Source organism: Papaver somniferum, chromosome 9 (genome assembly GCF_003573695.1).
Source record: "Papaver somniferum cultivar HN1 chromosome 9, ASM357369v1, whole genome shotgun sequence".
Lineage (NCBI taxonomy): Eukaryota > Viridiplantae > Streptophyta > Magnoliopsida > Ranunculales > Papaveraceae > Papaver > Papaver somniferum.
This window is the reverse complement of record NC_039366.1, coordinates 28,620,238-28,645,668: the sequence shown is the minus strand read 5'-3', so window position 1 is coordinate 28,645,668 and position 25,431 is coordinate 28,620,238. Positions and strand designations below refer to the sequence as shown.

The following is a 25,431-nucleotide window of genomic DNA, read 5'->3' as shown; positions in this document are numbered from 1 at the left end:
TTCCTTTTGTCATGAAACTAATTCGGGTAATGAAAAACAAGGATTGGTCCATTTATTTTATTTCATGTTTCTAAAATGAGGAAAAGATTGAAGAAGATGAATTTAATAAGCAATGGAAAATATTCTTATTCTTCTTCAAGGTCTGGTGGATGTTGTCTTGATGAACTGATCACAGACATCATCAGACTGACTGAAGTAGATGGCTAGCTAGGTTGTGTAGGGATTCGGTGTTTTATTCTTGACAACAAGTTCCAATATATTCTCATTCTGCCATGCCATTATATATTGTCTCTCTCTTGTTTTGTCTATGCGATTACTAGTACTGTATTCTGATTAACCCCAATATTTTAATTTTGATTGTGCTTGGAATTAAGGTTAAGAATCTTGTGTGGGATCGAAACCTGCATGAGCGTTAATTTCGGGATTGATTTTGATCGTTTTAACAGACAATATTCCAAATTAGATTTTGGCGTGCATGATGGTAAGCTAAATCTAGATTAAGAAGCATTAAATTTGCTTAGATTCTGTGTTTTTGTGTTTTTTATCCAGGGGTTCTTTTAAGTTTGTTTGGCGGGAATAAAATAGTGCTCTGGGTCTGGGGTTTCCAACATCAGTTACTTTACAGTTTTCACTCTCTCTCTAAATTACTTTTTGAGTGAAAACTGTGAGTGTTTAGGTGCAACATTGTACTTTCTCCTGCTTTTACATTCACGTGTAAAACACGTAGATTTGTAAGCCTATAGAATGGGTAATGGAATGGGAATTAGAGTATGTAGATGGAAGGGTGGTAAATGTTCTCAGGCTGCTAAAAGCAAGAAGATGCCAGTTAAGGAGATAATCGTTCCATTAAGATAAGAGGTCTTCCGAAAGAATACTGACCATCCGTGAAACTCTGGAGAGTTAGAAATGAACTAGGAGGCTTAACTACAATCGGAGAACAAAGTCAAAAAAGCTAAATCATGTAGGTTCATATTTATGCACTAAAGCAGTGATGGAGTTTTCCTAAAGATCCCGCTGTATTTTTATGGAAATCAATTGTCGTAGTTCTTTTGTTTAATCGGTAAAAAAAAATGTATTGACTGAAAAAAAGTACAAGAAAATACAGTACGACACCGAATATATAAAATATTAGGAAACATCTATATTAAAAACAAGAACTAAAAACTCGTCCAAAATGTTTTATATTCCTAGATTCCTACCTTAACTCATAATTTATGGGACCTATTTTTGCCCATTTATAATCCCAATGTTAGAGGGCATTATCCTCGTTCATCATATCCCGAAAATTTTTGTCCTATTTATTTGGGCGTCAACCTAGCATCACTCAAAAATTTCTTTAAGTATGAATGTATTGTTTGGTTGAAGTACGAATGCTAATTAACAGTCGAACTATACAGGTGGAGCCAGAATTTCAAAAGGGCTACAAGAGGTCAATTTGAATATGAGGGCAAGCTTTGAGACACTACAAATTTTGAGTTATTTAACAAATTGTAAATCATAGTGGTAGGTTTAAGGTCACCGTAGAAATTTTAGGCCACAAGAAATGTTTTAGGTTAGGGAACAAATTTTGAGTCACAACAACAGATACCAGGTCACGATACAGACTCTGTGCAGCAGCAATATATTTTGGCCGAGGCACATTCTATGTCGTCGGGAAATTGTTTTACTAATGAGGTAGATTTGGGAACAAGAAAATTTCAGCTCTAAAAAGCCAAGGTGATGCTCATTGAGTTACAAAAACACTAGTCATATTATTTGGCCTAAATAAAGACCATATTCAATAAAAATGAACAAAACCTCCATTTTCATTTAAAAGTGTTAAATTTAGTGTTTATTAGATTCTATATTTCCAGTGTTGTCCTTCCCCATATATAGACGATCTTTAAAATGGAAACTTTGATGGAATTACAACATGAAATTTGGGATCAAATTTACAGAGAAAATTCGAGATCTTTTCTACCGTAATCATCATGTATTTTGATTTTAGGATTTATATATATATATATCAAATTCTCCCTATTTTATCAATATATTCAATTCATGAACTATTTTGATCGGATTCTACGGTTCAATATCATATTTGATCATCTCAGAAAATAATTTTGAGATATCTTTTTCGTTTCCGTTCAGTTGAATTAAAGAAGAGATCGGTGATTTCAATCATTCGAATTTATCTGAAGATTGATTGTTATTGGTGAAGGAATTGGAGTATTTCGGTTTTCAGTTCTCGTATTCTTTTTCAGCATAATTCGAAGAAGGGAAGAGAAGTATCAGTAAGTCATTCATCTTTAGGTTGATCTAATCGTAGTAGTGGAATCATTCATCAGAGACTCAAATATTCGATTTCGGGTATTTTTATTTTACTGACTTGATTTTTTTTTTTTTTTTTTGAAGTTTCTAGTTGATTTCGTTATAGAACCTACAATAATATTACAATTTCTTTTTATCTCTGTTGTTGTTCATATTCAAATTGTTAGCAATGAAAAAAAAATTGTTGGTTCCAACATCTTTTTTTGTTGAAACCTTTTTTCTGTTATGTTGGTTTCATCATTTTTGTCTTGTTTTGTTTGATCATTTTTTCCCCGTCTTGTTTAATTTTAATTTGCAGAAATTTTTCCTTTAGATTATGCTTTGGTTTCATATGAGAATAATGCGATCTGGAAACGATTTATAGATAATCTCAAGGAGAAGATGCTTATAAATATGTTCAACATTACTTTACAACTAAGTTCTATTGAGAGTCGTATTTACGACCAGTTCATCTTACTTCCACAGCTGAAAGGTCCGTGAAAGTCTCATCAAAGTTTGTTGTTCTTCAACCTATCATTATGCCACAATCAGGTCATCCAGGTAAGAAGAAAGAATTCCTAATTAATATATGTTCAATTCTAAAGAAGAAGATGATAACTTGTGGTAGCTATCATGTATTGTTCTTGGACCTGATGTTCTACATTTTTTTTACAGTTAAACATGTTAAGTTTTTGTTGGTGTTTCATCTTTGTTTCATTTGGATTAAGTTTTTGTTGGTGTTTCATCTTTGTTTCATTTGGATTAAGTTTTTTCTTTTTGGTTCACCTGCAATATGTTGAAACCCTTTTTGGTTTCATCATTTTTACTACTATGTAAGAATAAAAACTCACCTAAACATACTGCAAGTTGTGCATTATTGTGTTTTCAGTTGTAGTTTAATATTTTTCGGTGTAATTAGACTTCTTCCTTGGAACATGAAATGTTCTTGCCTATAAATACATCAAAATTTTGCCTTTAAATCTCAACATCCTTAGTTATGGTGTATGTATGTCTTAAGCCAGGAACGAAACCTATATAACAAGTCATACCATTGTTGTAGAAAGTTGTGTCTAAGTTAAGAATACAAGTTGTGATAAAGATTTTAAATCAGGACCACTTCCTGGTCGAGAACTCTATATATAGAAAATATTTATTTTCCTACATCGTACAAGATTAAGCTGTGATACGACTCTTTCCTTTTGGTTTCACCTGCAATACGTTGGAACTCTTTTTGGTTCCATCATTTTTTACTGTTATGATGAAACCAAAATATGTTGGAACCCTTTTTGGTTTCATCATAAAACAGCTAAAAACATAGCTTTTCGCTGCATATCCAGCAAAGAAATATGGTTTGGGTTCAGTTGCAGGGTGCCAATAAACATAAATGTGATAATCATAATTGAAACAATTCATAAACCATTTAAATCTTTTATAAAATATTGTAAGCATTTAGAAAGAAAAAAATAATGTTGCAAAAGGTATTACAACTAGCTGATAGTACACTAATTTTTATGTATGCGGTAACAATAATATCTTGTTTTCAAATTCTTCAGTGTTTTTTCCATCAGGATCTTGCACATCTTTTGCTCTCATGTTTTCCATCATTTTTTTGATATATTCCCTTCGATCTTTGATCTTTATAGTGAATTTAGCTGATAGAAACTGCATAAACTTGATCTTTGATCTTTATAATGAATTTGGCATAAAAATAACACCTCTTGCATTTCAAGAGTTAACCCATTTGTCTAACCTAACCTAAGGGCCTTCATATGCTCCTTTTTATTCTCTATCAAAGCCTTTATTTTAGGAGTCTCCACACACAAATGTGTCAATGAACACCTAAACGAATCTTCACGTCTTTTCCCTTCAAAACAAAACTGATTTTAACCAAAAAATAGAATAAACTAACACTGCAGAATCAATACTGGTAGAACCAGACAAGGGAAGAATGATGAAACCAAAAATGGTTTCATCAAATTTGACCATAATTAACCAAAAGCACCAAATCAGTATTGGTGGAACCAAATTTGACAAGGGAAGAATGATGAAACCATTTTTGGTTTCATCAAAACTACCAGAGTTAATCAACACACTTACAGAGTTTTGGTGGAACCAAATTATACGAATTGAAAATAATGCAACCAACAATGGTTTCATCAAAACGACAGAGTTAATCAACACACCAACAGATTTTTGGTGGAACCAAATTTGACAAAAGTGAAAATACAGTAACCAAATTTGATTAGAGTTACTTGTTCAAAAAATGGTTTCAGTCTAAATAAGTCCAACACGAGTAATTATTTTACTAAGCAATTCATCACTATTAATTAGTTTACGAAGAACAGATAAAATGACGATGAATCCAAATAGATAAAACGCCAATCCATATTAGTTCAAACGCTTAATAATTTACGAAGAACATGAAACAAAAGATTCAATTTACCTTTTGGAGTATTTTCGATTGTTTTACAGAGCAATTCATCTTTCTTCTTCACTTGTTGAGCATTTTTCTTCACCATTTTTACCAGATTTTTTGGTTTTGGTTTCTACTCTTTTGATTTTAGGTCATAATTTGTTTCAATTTTGATTTCCAATCTTAGGTTTCAGGAGAATCGATTGTTTATCAGTTCAAACGAAAGAAAAACGATTTCGTAGATCTGTTTCTGATTTTCGAGAAACAAAGGAAAGAGAATAGGAAAAAGAAGAACGATGGAATCGAGGAAATGTGAGTGTTTAGTTGTTCTTTTAGCTTTGGGGTGAAAAACAAAGGTTATTTCGGACAATTCTGGGGTTTTGGGGTTTTTTTAAATCATTTGTTTTATTGGGCCTATCTTATATCGATGTAGACAGCCATGGGGCGTGTTATCTTTAAGTTGAGAGTATATGGGAGATATCGTAAAAGATCAGCTTTTGGATTCAGTTGCAAATTCTGGCCTTCTCACTTTCTCAGTCACGAGGCATTTTTATGGATCGAAAACTATCGGGTATATAGCAGATTTAAATTCCCGAAATGTAAAATTAGTTGCTTCCCATATATTGGATGCAAGTAAATTTTTGGCCAAATTCGTATACAGAAAAACGCGGATTTCCTGTTTCTAGAATTCTTTCCAAATTCTACCGATTTCTATTCCCTCTATTCACAGCCATCTATATAAGGCTACACTCTGAACAGGGGAAAATAATTTGTGGGTGAAATTGAAATTTAGATTTAAAAGCAATTGTTTCTGGAGGTGCGAAGTACAAATTTGTGATGGATTCAAATGGACGTTCTTCATACTGGTGTTATAGATGTAGTAAATTTGTTCGAGTTGATCTTGGTGTTTGCTCTAAATGTAAATCGTTCATAGAAGAAATTGAAGCTCCATATACTGAATCCAAAATCGTATCATTTCTATCAGATGCCATGAATCAGTTGAGTGATGATAAAAATTATAAGTATCGTCCAAGAAAACGTGAAAATCATCTTCGTCGTTTAATACTTGCGATCGTTATTAGAGGATGTGATGATGGTGTTGGTGGTGGAGAAAGTGGTAGTTCTCATGAACTTTATGTTGATAATGGTTCAGGTCTTCAACCATGTTCATCGACTTTGAATGATTGCGTCAGGAAATCTAAATATGATCGAGCTCTCGCTCAACTCGCAGAAGAACATTGTGATCATCAAAGAGCATCAAAAGCAGTTGTAGAAAAAACTATGCCGGTTACTGAGATTCCCAGGATAATATTATGTGAGTTAATAATAAATGTCCGGTCTGATTCTGCCATTAAGAAAGTATTTCGAAATGTGTTCTCGTTCTTTAGACGTGATTCGTCCCCAGGCAGGTACTGGAAATTGGTTGACAGTGGCGGTTTACATTGGCAAAGATTCCGCTAAATTTTACTTTTATTTGTGTTTTTGCGCATTTTTTATGCTCGGTAGCGATTTGTTGGACATGGCATTAAGCCAAAAACAATACAGTGTAATTTGGATGATTGTTTTTTTTGTTTTGCATTCTTTGTGTCCGTAAATTCTTTTGTTTTTAGTCTCTTTTTTTCTTCTCGTAAACAACGACAAGTAACATTGCCAACCGGAACACAAAATTAAATGACATGCTGATCCTAGGAACGGTTAGGCATTGCTTGCAACTGAGTTCTCCAGAGATACTAGTTTGAGAGGGTTTCAAACTCTTAGAAGGTTTCTTAGGTAAGGGCTGGGTTAAATCAAAATTTGGATTTAAGGGTTATTGTTCTGAAGATTTGAAGAGATTTGTAAAAAAATTGATATATTCAAAGAATTCGTGATGGATTTTTTGTATTGGTGTTATAGATGCAGTAGCTTTGTCAGAAACAATTCTGGTGTTTGTAGCGAAATAAAGCTTATTGGTTCGAAAGCTAGCTAGGTTAAAACAACCATGACCTCTAGGGCCAAGGATTACAGACTCTTGAGTAATCACAAATGAATCAATGTTTTCTCTCTATCACAGTTTAAAACCTATTTCCGAAAGAATTGCAATTGTAATTTTCAAGCTAGTTAGATAAATTTGCAGTCTACTGCATCAAAATATGCAAAACAATCAATTGTTTGGCTTTGTAAACAGAAACCTCAAACTTGTGTTTCATTTTTGGGGTTCTACATGTTTACCATTTGTGAGTCTGATTCAGAAATGGAGAACAGTCAGATGTACAAAGCTGATTTTAACTTACTTCTGCTTTCAATGAATAACAACCGAGTTCCCATCCAAAGAACGGAATCTAACCACACAACCTGTCGAGGCTCTTGGAAAACTTGGTATCTCTTCCATAAGTTCTTTTTCACTTTTCCCATTTACGAAGCATAAAGCAGTATCATAGTAACAGATATTCATCGTCTGCAAAGCTTTTGCATTCTTCAAAATCAGCTTCACCCACTTCAGCTCCCTTGGGTTCCCAGCAAATTCCTCAAAGAAAACTGATTTAAGATGTGGAAATAAACATCCAGTGGTCACAGTACCAAGCGCCCAACTATCATCTTCATCATTGCTTTCACCCTCTTTTTTGTCGTCACACTCAGCAGCGTCAGAGACATCTCCTTCGTCTTCATTGCCGAGGTTGTTTTCGCCCTCAACAGAGTCGACATCATCGTCCTCATCCCCATCTTCCTGAGCGCCTTCACTGTCGTCCTCATCGTCCTCGTCACTATCTTCTTCTCGTTCATCATTAATATACTGGAATTGAAATTGAAACATAAAAAGATATCAAATGACTGATTATTCACCAAAACTTATATCTTGTTACATATTCAATCACGGAATGCAGATCATTAGTTCTGAACACTTGCCTCATTAAATACGAGCGACTCCAGATTAGGTACTGCTTTGAGCAAAGCAATTAGTCCTTGATCGGTGGTTAGTACGTCAGATACGTTCAACATTTTGACATTATGAAATGTCAGCAAACTGTTCGACGGATCATATGCAGAGCACATAGTCTATTTATCAGAAGGCAATAGCAGCAACTAAGTCAGTTACAAGGAGTCAGGTTAAACAATAGAAAGAGAAAGTAACACGGAAACTAACTACTCTAAAGATAGCAGTAAGCAAGGATACCTGTAGGGTTGAATCATTGACAGTTAGACGTTTTACATGTGCAAGGGCTCGAAGTAACCGACTTATTTGAGCACCTTTTCGTTCAAATTTAAAGCAAACAACTGCTTCCACCAGTGTCAGAAAGCTAGGGATGGCATATTCTTTTGCAACATCGGCCGAGTAGGCGAACGTCAAAAGACTTGGTGCATTAATTTTGAGAGCACAGTCTTGTAAACCATCATATATCACCAGACAATGAATTTTCAAAAGCTTCAACGTAGGAATTGAAATACAGAAACTCCTCATATCAAAAATGCAGAAGTCCAGAATCAATTCTTCAAGGGCAGTGGAATTTGAAAAGAGTTCATCATTCCAGCACTCATCGCTAAACACCAATTTATAAAGTTTAAGGCGTTTGAGTCTTGGAAAAGAGATATATTTGGGAAGGGTGACATTATGTTGTGCTCCTAGCTCCAACGACGTCAGTGATTCACAAGTAAAAAGAGATACGGGAATAAATAAGGGTTGAGTTTGGGTTAAGTATAGACCGAGCTCTTTAACGTTCCCCCTTATTACAGTAGAGATCCATGAATGAACCCGAGTTTCATTCAAGTGCACACGCCAGTAGAGAAAGAAGTTTTGTATATTTGACGAATTATGACGATGCAATGTTCCATCCACAAAATCCATGAATTTGTCGGTCTAAGAGGGAGGGGGGAGGGTACAGTAAAGAGGCCTGTGGAATCTAAGGGTGGGGATAGAGGTCCAAAATGAGTTCCATCTTTTCGATAACATCCTAGTACGAGCACCGTCCTTGATTTCAAGGAAACAAATAATATGGTGAAGAAGTGATTCAGGTATGTTACTGATCCTATCCATAGACTCGCTCATATTGATGTGTCCTTTAAAAACTTCAGTAGCTTCTATAAACATAAAGAGAAAAGGAAAAAAAGTAAAACCCTAGTTAAAATCCTTAGATTAACTAGAAGAATTAAATGTTAAACAGCAATATAAGGTGTTTGGGTTTCATTTGTTCATTTACATTCAAATACCTAGATTTCACTTCAACAATCAACAGTATAAAATAATGGAATTAGAAGGAAATAAAGGGTTTGGATTTATGAGTAGTAGTAGTAGAAAATACCTTAAATCATCAAGACTCAGTCCGTAGCAACAACACTGATTTGTGTGTGATTCTGAGAGAAATGAGTTACTCAGAGAGACTGAGAGAGTGAATGAAAGAGAAAATGAGAAAATGAGATTGGAGAGCTGGGAGACTGGGGTTTTAAATTTTAATCCTTTGGTCTTCATGGGCCGGCCTGTTAACGAAACTATCTTCTCATTAGCTCCGTGCCGAACCAAATAAATCTACCATAAGATAAATTGATGCATCTCATATTATGGATGATTGATGTTCCATGAAAGATCTGATAAGATCTAAACTAAGTTGTAATGGAAAAACAATAAGTTGTATTGAAGAAGATAATGAATTGTATTAACGATCTGTTACTGAGTTGTTTAAAATCAGATAAAATAGAAAATGAAAAGGACTGATACTTATAATATCCTTACAGGACTCGATATTTACATAGCATCGTTGTCATAAAGACATTGTATATAATAAACCAATAAGAGTGTGTTGTATTAGTGACATGCAAATTAGCTGAGTTGTACTTGCTCTTACACTCCTCCTCAAACTGAGCACTGTGATAGTCCATCAATTTGCTTTGCGCGCAGCTTGAAAAACAACTTCGTTTACAACCCCTTATTGGTAAACAGATCTGCAACTTGCTCCAAAGTTGGAACATACTCAAAACGCAAAAATCTATTAGTGTGATAGTCAATCTCTACATGTTTGGTACGAGCATGGTAAATAGGATTCGCAACAAGACTTGTGGCACCTAAATTGTCACAAAATAAAGTGCAAGGAGTACGTAAGGCTACCTACAATTCAGTTAAGAAATAGGAGGCCCACAAAATTTCAGAAGAAGTAACTGTCAAGACTTTGTACTTTGTCTCAGTGGAGCAGCGAGAAATTGTGGGATGCTTCTTGGATGACCAGGAAACCAAATTATCATCCAAAAGACGCAATAACCCATAGTTGACTTGCGAGAATCTGGACAACCTGCCCAATCACTATCGGAGAATCCCTTGATGGAATGTCAAGGACCTGAGCCAATAAAAATTCTTGAGCCCAAAGAACCCTTTTAAGTATCTCAGGAAACGTTTAATCAACTGCAGATGCACATCAGCGGGAGAGTGCATGAACTGAGAGACATAGTTTACAACAAAACTAATGTGTGGTCTTGTGAGTATTAAGTATTGAAGACCACCTACTAAACTTCTGTAGGAACTAGCATCTGGCAAAGCAGTATCATCAAGAATAAAAACTCTTGGTCCCTAAGCAACAAGTGTTCTGCATGGTTTACAGAGTCATTCATAGCATGTTTCTTGAGTAAATCCAGAAAATACTTGTTTTGTGTGAGAACATGCTTGTCTAAAGTAGAGTTCAATGAAGCTTCTATTCCCAGAAAATAGCTCAATTTTCCTAAATCCTTCATAGCAAATTCAGAACTCAATGCAAGTATCAATGACTGAAGTAAAGAATCAGTTTCTTTAATCAAGATGATATCCTCCACATAGACTAACAATGTAATCTTCAATCTGGACTTGTTGTAATAAAACATTGAATTATCTACTTATGACTTTATAAACCATAACCAAAAAAAAAATGTGTTAAACCTATCAAACCAAGCCATATGGGCTTGTTTCAATCCATATAAAGATTTCTGAAAATGATACAATAAGAAAAAATCTCAAAAGAAAAAAACCCAATGGATGTTCCATATAGACATCTTCATCCAAATACCCATGCAGAAATGCATTAGACACATCAAGTTGTCTCATAGTCATTTGTCGCTCATAACTAAACTCAAGACACATCTAATGGTAGTGGCCTTCACAACAGGACTAGAAGTCTCATCATAATCAACACCATCAATTTGATGATTACCTTTGACCACTAATCCATCTTGTGTATTTCCACAGTGCCATCTCACTTTAATTTGGTCTTATAAACCCATTTACTGCCTAAAACATTCATGTCAGGAACATATGTAACCTCCTCCCAAATATCATTCTCATGTAGAGCAGTATACTCATTCTTCATTACTTGAATCCATACTGGTTGTTTGGCATCCTATTTAAAAGTTATGGGTTCTGTATGAGGAGTAGATACAACACAAAAAGAAGTTATATATGATATTTTGTGTGTTCTAGCATAACCTGATGACTAGCATGTTGTCTTGCAGTCCAATTATTAAAATCTACAAAATCAGAATCCAATATCTTAGTCGTATCAATGACAGACTTAGATCTTGTATGCATTTTAGAGTCAAGTGGAGAATACATAGAATAACTTACCTTCTCTGCATTCGAAGAAATATCTGAAATAACTGGCACTGAAGAATTATTAGAAGTATTAGTGTCATAGCCTATTTGCCGAATTAGTCATATGACTATTAGTCAAGTCATGTGTTAGCTGAATGGCCGGTTATTTACCTTGACTATCGTCTTTCTATGAGTTAGTGAGTGCTTATTTGTAATCGCCGGAATATAGGGTAATCTCGATCCAACGACTGAGATAGAGTATTGAGTGACTAAGATTTAAGTGTTTTATTTATTGCAAATCATTTGTTGAACTCGGTAAGAAAGAAATAAATCAATTTTAGGCTCATTCCTTTGGAAGAGTAGGTTACTGCTATGTGTGTTTCAAATCCAACTTGTTGATTCATAACATTTGGTATCAGATTCGTCGATCATGTGTTTTTGATTCATGATAGGAGGTGAGAAAGCACCTACAGTAAAGGACGTTGTTCATCAGCAAAAGCTTAATGGAGAACGACTATCAGTTCTAAAAAAAGTTGTATCAGACATAAAACTTAAGATTACTTCAATTGAAGAAACCCTGAGTTTTCAGTTCGCTACGATCTATCGACATCTTGGAGTCTCAATTTTGGTTGTTTCCCTAGCTAATCTTGCACCAAATCCAAGCTCTACCTATGATGCTCATCATGTTCCTCCAATTAATGAATATGGTCAACTCTCTAGTTTTCATCTATCCACAGGTAACTTTATTCGTCAACCAAAAATTGATTTTCCTAGATTTGATGGCTCTAGTTCTAGAGGATAGATTTACAAATGTGAGCGTTATTTTTACCTCAATTCTATTTATAATACAAAGAGGGTAGATCTAACTTCTATTCATCTAGATGATAGAGTAGATGCTTGGTTTTTAGACTATCAATAGGGTAAATTGTTTATTGATTAGAGTACATTTGTTGCTGATGTTTGTTTTCGATTTGAAGATGTAGCTTACGATAATTATGTTGGTAGTTTTAACAACTTGTCTCAGACAACTACAATAGAGGAATACTATAAAAGATATGAATCTTTGAAGGCTTTAATGAAAGCTAAGAATAAAATCTTTTCCGAAGAATATTTCACTACGAGTTTTATCAGTGGGTTAAAAGAAGAAATTTGCAATCCTATATAAGTGTTCAAACCCAATTCTAATACTAAAGCCTTTTTTTGGCTCATTTATAACAGGCTTCGGTTGATTCTCAAACTAAGAGGTATAAACCTTCTCCGAGACAGTTCCATCCATCTACTAATTCATTTTCACCCTCTTCAGGATATAAACCTTCATTGTCTCCATTCACCAACATCCATAAACCCTCGTTATCTTCAGATAAACCAATAATTACTCATCCCCTGACACCTTATAAACCAGATCCACCAACACCAATAATTAAAGACTCACACCTGCTCAAATGAAATTCAGACATGACAAAGGATTATGTTACAATTGTGGTGTTTTGTATAGACCAGGTCACCGTTGTAAATCTTAGCAGTTATTCATGCTAGTTGCTTCTGATGAGGAAAATTCTTCACCACCTGTTGATGATTCTGAAAGGAGGAAGCTTCTCCAACAACCTCTGTGGATACCACTATGGAAATTTTACTCCATGCACTAACTGGCCTTGTTACTCAAAGTAATATTCGAGTTCCAGGTAAACTTAACAAACATGATATATATTTCTGTTTTGATAGACACATGCATCACACATGGTTTTGTTGATGCCACATTGGCTGCCAACTTACAACTACACATTGCTCCAACTAGTCAAATGTTAGTTACAATATAAAATGGTGACACAACTATCAGTCATGGTGTTTGTCACGGATTATAGTGGTTTATGCAAGGCTTTCATTTATCTGGTGATTTGAGGGTACTTCCTTTGGGTGGTTGTAATATGGTATTAGGAGTGGATTGGTTGAAGCAATTGGGTGGTGTCATGTTTAATCTGGTTGAACTTAAAGTTTCTTTCAAGCTTCTGGGAAAACAGATTACATTACAAGGCCATTCCTCTACTCCTTCTTGCAGTATGCTCAGTGGTGAATCTTTCTTCAAATTTCTTAAGAGCAAACAACCTACTATTATTGGTCAATTTTTCTCTATGTTAGCCACTCCTATTTTCCGTATTCCACCAGAAATTACATCTCTATTAGACACCTATCAAGATGTCTTTGATGAACCATTTACACTCCCTCCTCCAAGGGATTTAGACCACAAAATTCCTTTAAAGACAAATTCAATTCCTACATCTAAAAGACCCTACATGTATCCCTACATACAGAAAGTAGTGGTTGAAAAACTAATTCAAGAAATGTTAGATGATGGTCTTATACAAGACAATAACAACCCACTTGCTGCTACATATCATTAGTCAAGAAAAAAGATGGGTATTGGAGATTTTGTGCAGATTATAAGATATTGAATGACATGACTGTCAAAGACAAATTTCCAATTACTCTAATTAATGAATTGCTTGATGAACTGAATGGAGCTATTGTATTCACTAAATTGGATCTTAGTGCAGAGTATCATCAAATCACAATGCATATTCAAGATATCTACAAAACTGCCTTCAGAACTTATCATGACTATTATGAGCTTAAAGTGATGCCTTTTGGTTTTACTAATACCCTTGCTACGTTCCAAGAACTTATGAACAAGGTATTTCAACCTTTTATCAAGAAGTGTGTTCTAGTGTTCTTTGATTCTGATCTAAAGTAAATCACTTGAAGAGCATATTGTCCATCTTTCTCAAATACTTGCCTTACTAAAACAACATTGTATCTCTGCCAATTTCAATAAATGTTGTTTTGCTCAACTTCAATTAGACTATTTGGGACATCTCGTTTCTTCTGACGGAGTTGCTGCTGACTATGAGAAGATAATTGTCATGAAAAATTGGCCACAACCCGCCAAACTTAAGTAGTTGAGGGGTTTTTTGGGGTCTTACTGGTTATTATAGGAGGTGCATCAAAGGTTATGGCACCATTAGCAAACCACTCACTGACATGCTCAAGAAGGATTCCTTTATGTGGTCTTCCACTGCCTTACAAGCATTTACAGACCTCAAACAGGCCATGAAAACTGCTCCAGTGTTGGTCGTACCAGATTTTTCCTCTCTATTTGTATTAGAGACTGATGCCTGCTCAAGGGAGTTGGTGTTGTATTGATGCAATTTGGCAAACCCACTGCTTTCTCCAGTAAGCCTCTTGGTCCCAAAGCCTTAACTCTATCTACTTATGAAAAAGAACTTTTAGCGATAACGTTGGTTGTGCAAAAATGGAGACATTACCTTTCTCATAATCAATTCATCATCAACACTAATCACCAGAGCTTGAAGTTCTTTATAAAGCAAAGAATGACTTTTGTACTCCATCAAAAATGGCTCATGATGCTTTTAGGCTTGGATTATGTGATAAGATATAAGAAGGGAGAAGATAATATATTTGTTGATGCTTTGTCAAGACTTCCTCACCCATCTGAATGCTTAGCTCTCTCATTGGCACAACCTCAATGGATCTGATGCAATTGTTCAACAAATCTTGGCACAACTGTTAGTCACCCCTTGTCACAAGTCTTTTTCCTTACATGGTGGCATCCTCAGGTACAAGTCTAGACTTTATATTGGTTCAAACAACCATATTTGAAATTTCATTATGCAGTCAGTCCATGCTTCAACTATTGGTGGCCATTCATGGATGTTGGGTACTTGTACAAGACCTAGAGCATATTTTTTTGGTCCAAAATGAAGCAAGATATCCTGCACTTTGTTGCAAATTTTGATGTGTGCCAATGCAATACAAAAATGAACATAAGTCTCATGTTGGTCTTTTACGACCCTTGCCGATTCCTGAACTACATGCCAACATATATCTATGAATTTGATTGAAAAATTGTCATTATCTAATAGAAAGTATGTTATTTTGGTGGTTGTAACTAAAGAGTTTCTCCATCACATCTTTAAGTTACATTGGTTACCATCTTCTATAGTGTCTGACAGAGACAAAATTTTTATCGGTCAATTCTGGTATGAGTTACTCAAATCCTTGGTTACCACTTTGAATCTCAATACTGCTTACCATCCTCAATCAGATGGACAGACAGAAAAAACTAATGCATGATTGGAGCAGTATTTAAGATGCATGTCAGGTACCACTCCTAAACTTTGGACAGACTGGTTGGCTTTGGCTGAATGGTGGAATTATCCAGTGTCGTTACGTCACTGGTTATTTCTAGTCAACCTACAAAAAACAAATAACATTAGAACATCTGCGGTTACAACATGCAAAACCATTATTTCTATCTTGAAATAAGTTAATTGTCCTTCGTCAACCTGTAAAGAACAAAGAATATTATGTTAATTTTCATTTGACTCGGTTTTTTTTTCCGACAGAATCGGAAAATAGAAATATAAATACAATTGAGATCTATCAAAATAGTGAATCACCAAAACTTTTCACTTCAATCATAAGCCTAATTTTAATTTTAGTGAAAAAATAAATGTTATTTTAAAGCTTATAATTGACCTATCTAGGACATGCAGACTCGCAAGCTTGCATTCTTTGTACCCAACAATCTTGCAAATGGTTGGCAATCTTGCTTGGGATCGCATTCCTTTTATAAGCTACACTGACACTGAAACCTCAATCTTTTATAAACCTCTCTGACTTTTTGGGTGGTCTCCTTTTTCCTCTGCATCTACTAAATTCATTTTTTTATCTTCCTGATCTTAATTATCTTTTCCTCCATAACAACGCGATTGAGCATCGCCATCTAAACCTTCAATTACTGGTCCATCACTGTCACCAAATCCTTCTTTATTATTATGATTTGCCTCGAGCTTCTCAAACTTCTGATTTGGTGTGTAAATATCGGATATGGAAAACACGCAGAGTGGTGTTATATTTTCATCCGGGAGGTTGCAAATATCGATGAAGATTCAACATAATGGTCTGAATACAACAAAATAGTATCAAAGACCACCAATCTTTGGGGATCGACTAGAAAATTATTATTTTAGGGCAAAATAAAATGATTTACCTCGCATTTTTATCAAAAATTATTAGTTTAATCAATTACAAGTGTAACCAAATTTATAATTATTTGGATGACAAATATATAAGATTTTCATAGCTACAAGTTCTCATGGGTCAATATAAGCCTTATAATTTATAAGTATATATTTAAATCATTATGACCCAAAAACTATTTTTTCTCATGTGTGTTGTTACGACACATGTTATTTCTAGTTTATTTAGTTAGTTGTAATTGTAAGTAGTCAGCGGTTTTGCACATTTTTTCCGAATTTGTCGTGACTATTCGCGAACTACGCATTCCCATATAAAACCGTCATCCTTTTGCAACCCCAACCCAGAAATGCGATTTTTTCAGACTAAACGACTTATTTATAACTTTTTCAAATTCCGAATAGAAAGCGAATTAAATTTACTACATTACAATCAAGTAGAAGATACCTATCATCATTTTGTACTCCGTTACAAATAAGATACGTCACAAAAACAGAATGACAATGTTGATGAGGTCGACTTTGATCAGAAAGGTTGTCAATGAAATCAGATGTTGTTAAAATCATCACAAAAACTTTATATTTATGTCAAATTTTAGATGTTAAATCAGCGTATGCGAAACGCATGAAACACATATAGTAAAACTTCGATAAATTAATAGCGTTAGGACCAAACAAAATTAGTATTTCAGCGAAGTTATTAATTTATCGAGTTAAAATTTAGTTTATCCAAACCTAGTTGGGACCATAGAATTTTATTATTTTAACGAAGTAATTAATTTATCGAGCATCAGTTTATCGAAGTTCTACTTTATTTTCGTATTTTCTCTGAATACCGCACCATTGACTGGATATTTAATTAAATTTTCATTTTACATAGCCAGTTTGTGCAAGACACGCATTTTTATCTTTCAGGAAAATTGCTTTCTAGCATAGATCGGATCTCCGAATGTAGATCTTAGGGTCCAACTGGCACACGAGTTAACAATGCAAAACATTGCCGATTACATGTAGTTGTAAAGTCATGCAATGGAACTACATGTAGTTTAATGGTCTAATATTTGGCATAAAAATAAAATTGATGTAAAAGAAAAGTGGAATTCTAACTTTAAAATCTAATTATAAGAAAAATAAAAATTATGAATAAATGAAAAAAGTGCTAATTTCCGATTCATCTAGTGTTTTGCAGATTCACTTAGGTGTTTTGTAGTTCATCTTTGCAGTTTCAATTAGGGGTTTTGAAGACTCGAATTCCTCTTCCCCCTCTCGTTTTTCTTCTCTTTTTCCTGGTTTTTTTTTTTTTCCGATTCATCCAGTGTTTTGCAGATTCACTTAGGTGTTTTCTAATTCATCTTTGCAGTTTCAATTAGGGGTTTTGAAGACTCGAATTCCTCTTCCCCCTCTCGTTTTTCTTCTCGGTTTCCTTTCTCTTCTTTTTGTTTAACCCTATAGTTTGTAGACTCAATTCGTTGTTTTATAATTCTTCTCTGAAGATAAGGGTTTGTTTTTCTGAGTTTTTAGAAACTATTTTGGGGGTTTTGGCGTGTTGTTTAATTAGTTTTTGATATATGGTTTTTTGAGGTTTCATTCAATTTGAAATCTTGAATTTCCATTCTTTAAATTCTAATTAACATGCTTAGAACACGTTCTTCATCTTCTGCAGTTCATAGACATAATCCTGCAACAGGTAAGGATGCTAACATACATCTTTTTCCTTCCAGTTCTCCTTCATCGTCACATACTTGTTTAACTTCAGTTTCTCAGGGTGATAAATACCATTGCCCCTTCAAGGGTTATGATGGGTGTACTGATGGTGTAGGTGGTAGAGAGTATGGCATTCCTTCTTTCTACACACACTTAAAAGATAAACATTGTGCAACAGAGGATGCCAAAGCACTCTGTAGAGATAGGATACGCACCATTGTTGAAGTTTTTGACGCATGGGAGGGGGTTTTGAATCATCTTCAAATGTGGTTATGTTTTAAATGTATGCACTTACATTCATGGAAGAGACACTGTCGTTTGCATACAGGTGATGTCATAGAAGGCCATTCAATGGAACAGGTTCTAATTTCCTTATTCATAGTATTATGAGACCTCAACCCAATACCGCTGAGTCATATATTGCATAAGTTGTTGAGGCTACATCCCTTAGCCTCTCTTTGGACTTACTTGATCAAATTTTCATCAAACAAGTCCCAACTGTAGCTTGCATACCCCATCATTGCAGATTGAATTTTTCACGAGCACTGAAGGCTACGCTTGACAAGGTAATTCAAAATCCTAAAGATTTATTTGCTTGGTTGCGTTTAATTTTGTTGCCAACTTGCACCCTTAAACTGTATACACCTACAAGTTCTGTAGAGGAACGCTCTGGTAATAGAAAGAGGCTACAAGTTGCCTCCATCAATCAAGCTCTCTCAAAGTGGCGTGAACCAGATGGTTGCCTCCTTTTGACTCAAAAGTTGTTGGAGCTATCTAACTCAAAGCCTGTAGGTAAGCCACGAAAGAAGAAATTGCAGGATGCTGTCAATTTGCAGGCTTGTTGTAAGAAGTTGAGTTACGGACTTTTCAGTGCAGCTATCCGTGTCCTCTCCTCGAGTGGTATTGCGCCTTCCAATGATGCTACTTTAGCTGATTTACAATAAAAACATCCTTATGCACTGCCACCTACATTTCCCCCAGATCCTATTTCTGCTGCTTCAGTTTCTGTTAACACTAATGCTGTCTTAAATGCTATAAAAAGTTTTCCTAGAGGCACTTCTTGTGGCAGGGACGGTTTACGTGTACAACATCTTTTGGATGCAATAAGTGGTCCTGCAGCAGCTGTCGCAGAAGATCTTTTAATTTCCATTACATGAGTTGTTAACTTGTTGCTTGATGGTCAATGTCCTGCTGCTTTGGGAGAATTCATTGCAAGTGCTCCTTTAACTCCATTATTGAAACTTGGAGGTGGTATTAGGTGATAATATTTTTTTGATGATGTTGTAGTAATGAGGTTCAAACTCTCGGACTTGTGAAGATTAAATTTAAAGATTTGATAAAATTATATATACAAAAATATTAACAATGGGTGCGAGAGGTAACCAAGACACTAGATTCCACTATTATGCAAAATTGAATGATAAATATTTCTAAACTCTATTCAATTCTTAAGTCCTCTTTTATCTTTAATTCACTATCAATCATACAGATTCTCAAACATTATTTGTAAACTTAAGCATAGATTATCAAGAGATTAAACCAAGCATAACCTATCAAACTGAATAAAAAATAATTAAGACAATCATTCAAATAATTTAAAACTCTGCAAAAGCAGCGATTAGGTGAATTATATAATTAAATGAAATAGTTACCCATTTATGTTGCGTGAATAGCTTCCTCCATTGCCTTGGTTACGAGGGAATTAGCCGCTCATCATGTTGGAAAACCTCTCAAAATATTTCATTGATGCTCAAAAATGGTTTACAAATGATGAGAATATGAGAAATACAATAAAACCGGGTTTGTAACAATTATATTTGTTACAAACCAGAGAACTACGACCCTCAGTGACAAAATAAGACTGCTGCAGCTGTGTCGCAAACGCTGTAGCAAATAAGTCTGCCCGATGTACGACCCACAGGTGTGAGTCGTTATTACTGTAGAAAAATGACTGCTGGTGCAGGTCCGTTCTTCATGTTCTTCAGCAGCAGCAGCAGCCGAAACCGAGTTTGGGAAAACTCGAATTTCTTCTTCTCTGGATCTCCTCATCCCCCCAGACTCTCGACACCCTTTCTACTCAACCCGAGCAACCTATTTATAACCAACAGACCCATCGAATCTCGCTCATTCACTCCATATAATTCTCTTTAACTCGGCAGTAAAGAAAATATTTCTGGGAATATTTTCTTTCCTGTTTCATCTTCTCATGCGTTTTCAAGCCTCCAAATTACCATATTTAACTCCTTCACGCTCCAACAGGCTGTTAGGGTCTTCCATGCACGCACAAAACACGTTGAATCTTCTGCAAATCACGTGAAACCCGTGATATACACGAACTGCCCTGTTTTCAACCCGTGAATTGTTTAGCTGATTCTAGCCAATTCTGGTCGAACCAAACGCCCACAATGTGTTTAATAGGCCATATCACAACTATCTACCAAAAATCAGCCATTGAATCTCCCTAGAACACGTTCAACAATTCGATCAAAAATCTGCAGAAGTGTTCTCCATTTTCCCGCCAAAAACAAAATTCAAATGGAGAAGATGACCTCCCCCTAATCCTGTACTGGGGTGCGAATAGCAGATGCCTTTTGGGGTGACCTTGGGTGCCCCTTAGGAATTGAGGTTCCCCTTATCCAACGGTGAGAGTCCGAATAACACGTGTCCTCCGGGGCTTTTACCAACTTTTCGAGCCGAATTTTCCAAAAAATGTTTATTTTCCAAAGGTGCCTACAAACACATAAAACACCAAAATTAGTACAAACTCGAGTGCCAACAATATATAGTATTGAGATCAAATTAAACACAAAAATGTGTCTATCAAATACCCCCAAACTTATTATTTGCTAGTCCTCGAGCAAAATTTATTTTTGAAAAGATAAAAAGACTACACTTAGCACGTGCAGCAGGCCGTTAAACCGCTAGGTGGCCCTAGCCGCGGAGTGTTGTCTCCGGAGGGTTTACCAGAGGTGTACCCACAAAACCTTTACTCCTAATTGATCACAAGTATCCAAAGAGCTATGAGGACATACATATTCTCAACCTATCTCCAAGTAAGTAGAATGCCAGAGAAATCAAAGGTGTCAGCTCTAAAGCTGACTGAAGAAAAGGGGAGACACATCCGCACCACTGCTAGATAAAGAGATATCCGCTACACATCTAGATAAACATTGTAAGATGCGTCCGCTGCTTTACAGCTGGATAAGATTAGGAGAGAGATAAAAATGAGAGGGACATCTGCTACACAGCTGGAATAATTACGTGTGATGAGTTAAACCAGTGCTAGAAAGATCTTGTGCCAGATTGAAAGCAGACTAACAAAGCAACCAAAATGCATCTTTCTTCGACTCTCTCACAGTGCTCAGTAGAAATAACGTCTTCTTCGGTCTTCAATTGTTGATGATAAACTCTCGAACCTCATAGAACCTTGACAATTAACTCTTCTCTTCGATTTCTTGCTTGACTTATAAATTTCTTCTTCCCTATGGCCTTATTGAACAAAAAGAACGTAATGATGTTTTTTTTTTTTTTTTGATGAACAAAAAAATTACAAGACAAAAATTTACATGGCCATGAGAGAAGGACTTTCAAAACTTGGATCTTCGCAACTTGTGATGTCTTGGTATCATGGATTCTAACAACTTATATCATTTGCTCTTATAACTTCAACTTTGATTTTGAATTATTCTCTTCTATTGTTGCTTCTAAACCTAAAACGTCTTCACTTTCTTCATAGATTTTGATGTCGCTCCGCTTGTTGATGATGATAAGTTTCTACTGAGAGAGAGTCGCAATCCAATAACTAAGACTACATTGTGAGGTTGCTTTGTCTTTCTGGAATTTCCCTGACCTACTTGCCTTTCCATCATGTATTGTTAGGTCCATCACGGTTACCCTCTAAAAGGAACAAGTTCTCTCCTGAATTTCAAGGATCTCAATGTATTTTTCTCTAATGTGTCAATAAGTTGTTATCCCTAGCATTCAAATTTCTATATTTTCGGTGAGAAACAGTATGTAAACTTAGCTAACCGGATACCATGTGATGCTAGAAGTTTCAAAAATGCAACTAAAAAGTTTCTCCCATACCCCCAAACTTAAATATAACATTGTCCTCAATGTTCTAAAGATAAAATTAAAAGCATATGAACAAGGAGAAACTGTTACCATTTGAAGCAAAAGGGTTAAGGAAAGATATTACCATGTTGCATGAGATTGGGTTACCTCCCAAGAAGTGCTAAGTTTAAAGTCTTCAGCCAGACATCGGAAGGAATTAGTCACCTCATAGAATCATATAGAAATAGCCGGAATAATTGTGGGTCATCTGGATCAAAAAGTACTAACCACAAGAAGAGGAAACTGCAACAGACCAAGAAGATACCGAACATACCCTTATTTAACTTTTTGTTTAAGACAACTATCTCTAGTTGTGGCTCAGGTTCAGGCTCTATAAAAGGGTCTAAATAAAATGCTTTCATAGGCTGGACTTCCTCAAAAGAAGGATTCTTAAGATCAGGTTGTAGAGTCTGGAAATACTCAAGTAGGAACTTAGAAGCACATAACAATAACCTGAACAACTGAGGATCCTTAAAGTCAATTAGACTTGACTCAAAAAACTGACCACAATGAAAGAGTTGGTCTTCCTTAAGAAAATGTGTCGACCCTATTCTCCTAAAGTAATTAGGTTTAGTCTCAAAACTTAATAACCGACACATCTTAAAATCAAATGTTCCCACAATTGGAAGAAAATTTGTTGGTGGGAAAACAAAGTCAATCTTGATATCATAGCCTGGGTCAACCACATCAACCAGAGGATGGGTTTCTAACAACTAAGCTTCTCTTTGGACATCATTAGGTTCAGGAAAAAGTATACGAAGATAATCTTGTAAGATGGTTTAGGCACAAATGTCAATTCCTACACGAGGGAACTTTTTAAGAGTTAAAGCACACGGATAATGATAATCACCCCCAAACTTAGAGTTTTCTGTGTCTCTATAAAGACTAGCTAATTTCTAGGTCATCAAATTCCCGAAAATGGTCAATTGATTCTTCTAAGTCGGGTTCATTCTCACTCATCTCTACGGGTATATCTTCTTCATCTAATATTATTGTTTCTAAGTCGCTAGACTCTAAAACAACATTTTCGGAATAAACCCGTTCCTCTAAACCACTATCGGCTTCGTAATCAAAAGGAAAAACTACATCGTCTAAAATGGTGGTATCCCTAATCAAATCCTCGTCCTTTTGAATAGGTGAATAATCATAAAAATTATTTGGATTTGAACTAGAAATAATATAATCATTATAAAGCTCAATTGGATTAATAGATTCCTGATTACTATGCCTACATATTTCAGATTCTTCATTACTACTATCCTCATCATCATAATAGTACAAAGATGATTGAACCTTATCTAAATAAGTAGTGTCTTTTATTCTAGCCTCGTCCTCTAAATTAGGCAAATATTCACTATTGATATCAAGGGTAGAATTAGAAACCCTATTTTGGATATTTAGATTATTTCGAGAAGCATTAGCCAACTGTTCATTTTCTGCCTCTAGACGTGCCTGAATTTCACTGAGCACAACACTTATACGTTTACCACTCTCGTTTATCATCTCAGAATATCGTGTACACTCTTCTTTTGAACTATTCATTGCAACTAAACGTTTATACGTCCTTTAAAATCCGTTGTTGGGTCTCTTCTAGAGATGGAACAGGTTCAGAAATATCATAATCAGGACTAGTTTCCAAAAACGAGTAACCAGTACTACAGTGTTCCTGATTTTCTTGCTCGTAAGACCAATTCGCGTGTGGATAGTAATTGGGCTCACCATGGTATGAACCATAACCTTGAAAAGGTTGGCGTTCCCAACTACTATTCCCACCATGGTCATAAAAATGATGATGTCCATATTCAAATTCAGATCGATACTCATTGTATTGGCTTCTGTCATACCAGTTCGACATTCTTAATTGCAAGGGAATTCTACCCAATCACAAACAAGGCTGACTCGACCAAATCAAACCTACTGATTTCTAGCAAACAAAAAGCATGATGGCTCCACTTAGATTGTTTCTAGACCAGCTTCTAATCCTTCGAAAGGGAATTTGTTACATTTAAGCAAACCCCTCTGGAATCAATACGAGTCAAAGTAAGTTGAATTGAGGCGAGGGAAGCTCAGTGGATCTTTGATACCCAAGGCCTCAACGCTATCACAAGGCGGCGCAGTCACGCATTCAACTCACAGAAACCATCATGAACTTCGAAGTATGCTAAAAGAGTAACCAATATTTTTCGAACGACTTTCCTACTAAGCTCGTTACCCTATCGGTCTCGTTCTAATCAAATTTTAAGCTTGGGTTCGCGTTAGGTTTCGTTTACCTAAGGCGGGCAAGAAGGGAACGGTGATGAAATCCGAACTCTTATCTTATATGGCCAGTTCTTGCCCTTTACTAGGAAATTAAAGCAGTCGGTTCAGTCCTCAACATATAATCACCTTAAGGCAGACAGTAAACCCGCTGACAGGAGATTCGCGGGTGTTTAGAAGTTTACCTCCCGTACCAGACGGGCGAAGAACCGCTGTAGTCGACTCGGGACACTGACTCCGGTGTCAGTGTGCGAACCCGAGGGGCCGAGACGATATTGTAATCGTCGTCCTTCCCTGCAAATAGTTTATATTTAATTTTTTTTTATATAACCCTTCCGTAGGGTTTAAAATTAAAATAAATTGTCCAAAGTCCAGTCCAATGAAAAGAAATACAAATAATAATTATAATTACAAAAAAAATAAAAATAAAAAAATGGAAAGTCTCTTAAAATAAATAAATAACTCTCTCTCTTTTTTTTTCTCTCTTTTTTCTTTTTTTTTTTTGCTTTGTCTTTTTTCCTTCTCTTTTAGCTTTAAGCTTTGATTTCAAGGTCTTTAGTATCCAGCTTCAAACCTGTAATACAAAGACACAACCAAAAAGACGTAAAAAGAACAAATGGAATAATAATAAATAATAAAAACCTAAAAATTCTACCTAAGCACAAATCCGCGTCGGCGGCGCCAAAAATTGATAATATTTTTTGACGATGTTGTAGTAATGAGGTTCAAACTCTCGAACTTGTGAAGATTAAATTTAAAGATTTGATAAAATTATATATACAAAAATATTAACAATGGGCGCGAGAGGTAACCAAGACACTAGATTCCACTATTATGCAAAATTGAATGATAAATATTTCAAAACTCTATTCAATTCTTAAGTCCTCTTTTATCTTTAATTCACTATCAATCATACAGATTCTCAAACATTATTCGTAAACCTTAAGCATAGATTATCAAGAGATTAAACCAAGCATAACCTATCAAACTGAATAACAAATAATTAAGACAATCATTCAAATAATTTAAAACTCTGCAAAAGCAGCGATTAGGTGAATTATATAATTAAATGAAATAGTTAC

General features: G+C 35.3%; 1 protein-coding gene across 2 annotated transcripts; it reads right to left on the bottom strand.

Annotated features, from left to right (window-relative positions):
* Positions 1–6,665: 6,665 nt before the first annotated feature.
* LOC113309372 (F-box protein At4g22280-like) lies at positions 6,666–9,077 on the bottom strand. 2 transcript variants are annotated; one of them, XM_026557789.1, is made up of 4 exons: positions 8,977–9,077; positions 7,854–8,755; positions 7,586–7,735; positions 6,666–7,472 (listed from the first exon to the last, which is right to left on the bottom strand). In XM_026557789.1, the coding sequence occupies exons 2-4, from the start codon at positions 8,520–8,522 to the stop codon at positions 6,981–6,983; spliced, it is 1,311 nt and encodes a 436-aa protein (XP_026413574.1). In that variant the 5' UTR covers positions 8,523–8,755; positions 8,977–9,077; the 3' UTR covers positions 6,666–6,980. The 2 variants fall into 2 exon arrangements, with proteins under 2 accessions (XP_026413574.1, XP_026413575.1); XM_026557790.1 differs by having other exon boundaries at positions 7,586–7,703.
* Positions 9,078–25,431: the final 16,354 nt, after the last annotated feature.

What these genes read in the sequence shown, in the direction of transcription:
- LOC113309372 (XM_026557789.1), bottom strand. Translation starts at nt 8,522, where the DNA reads ATGGATTTTGTGGATGGAACATTGCATCGTCATAATTCGTCAAATATA. An exon ending in TCAATGATTCAACCCTACAG is followed by an intron (nt 7,736 to 7,853) that starts GTATCCTTGCTT and finishes TCTGATAAATAG; the next exon opens with ACTATGTGCTCTGCATATGA. An exon ending in AGTCGCTCGTATTTAATGAG is followed by an intron (nt 7,473 to 7,585) that starts GCAAGTGTTCAG and finishes TTTCAATTCCAG; the next exon opens with TATATTAATGATGAACGAGA.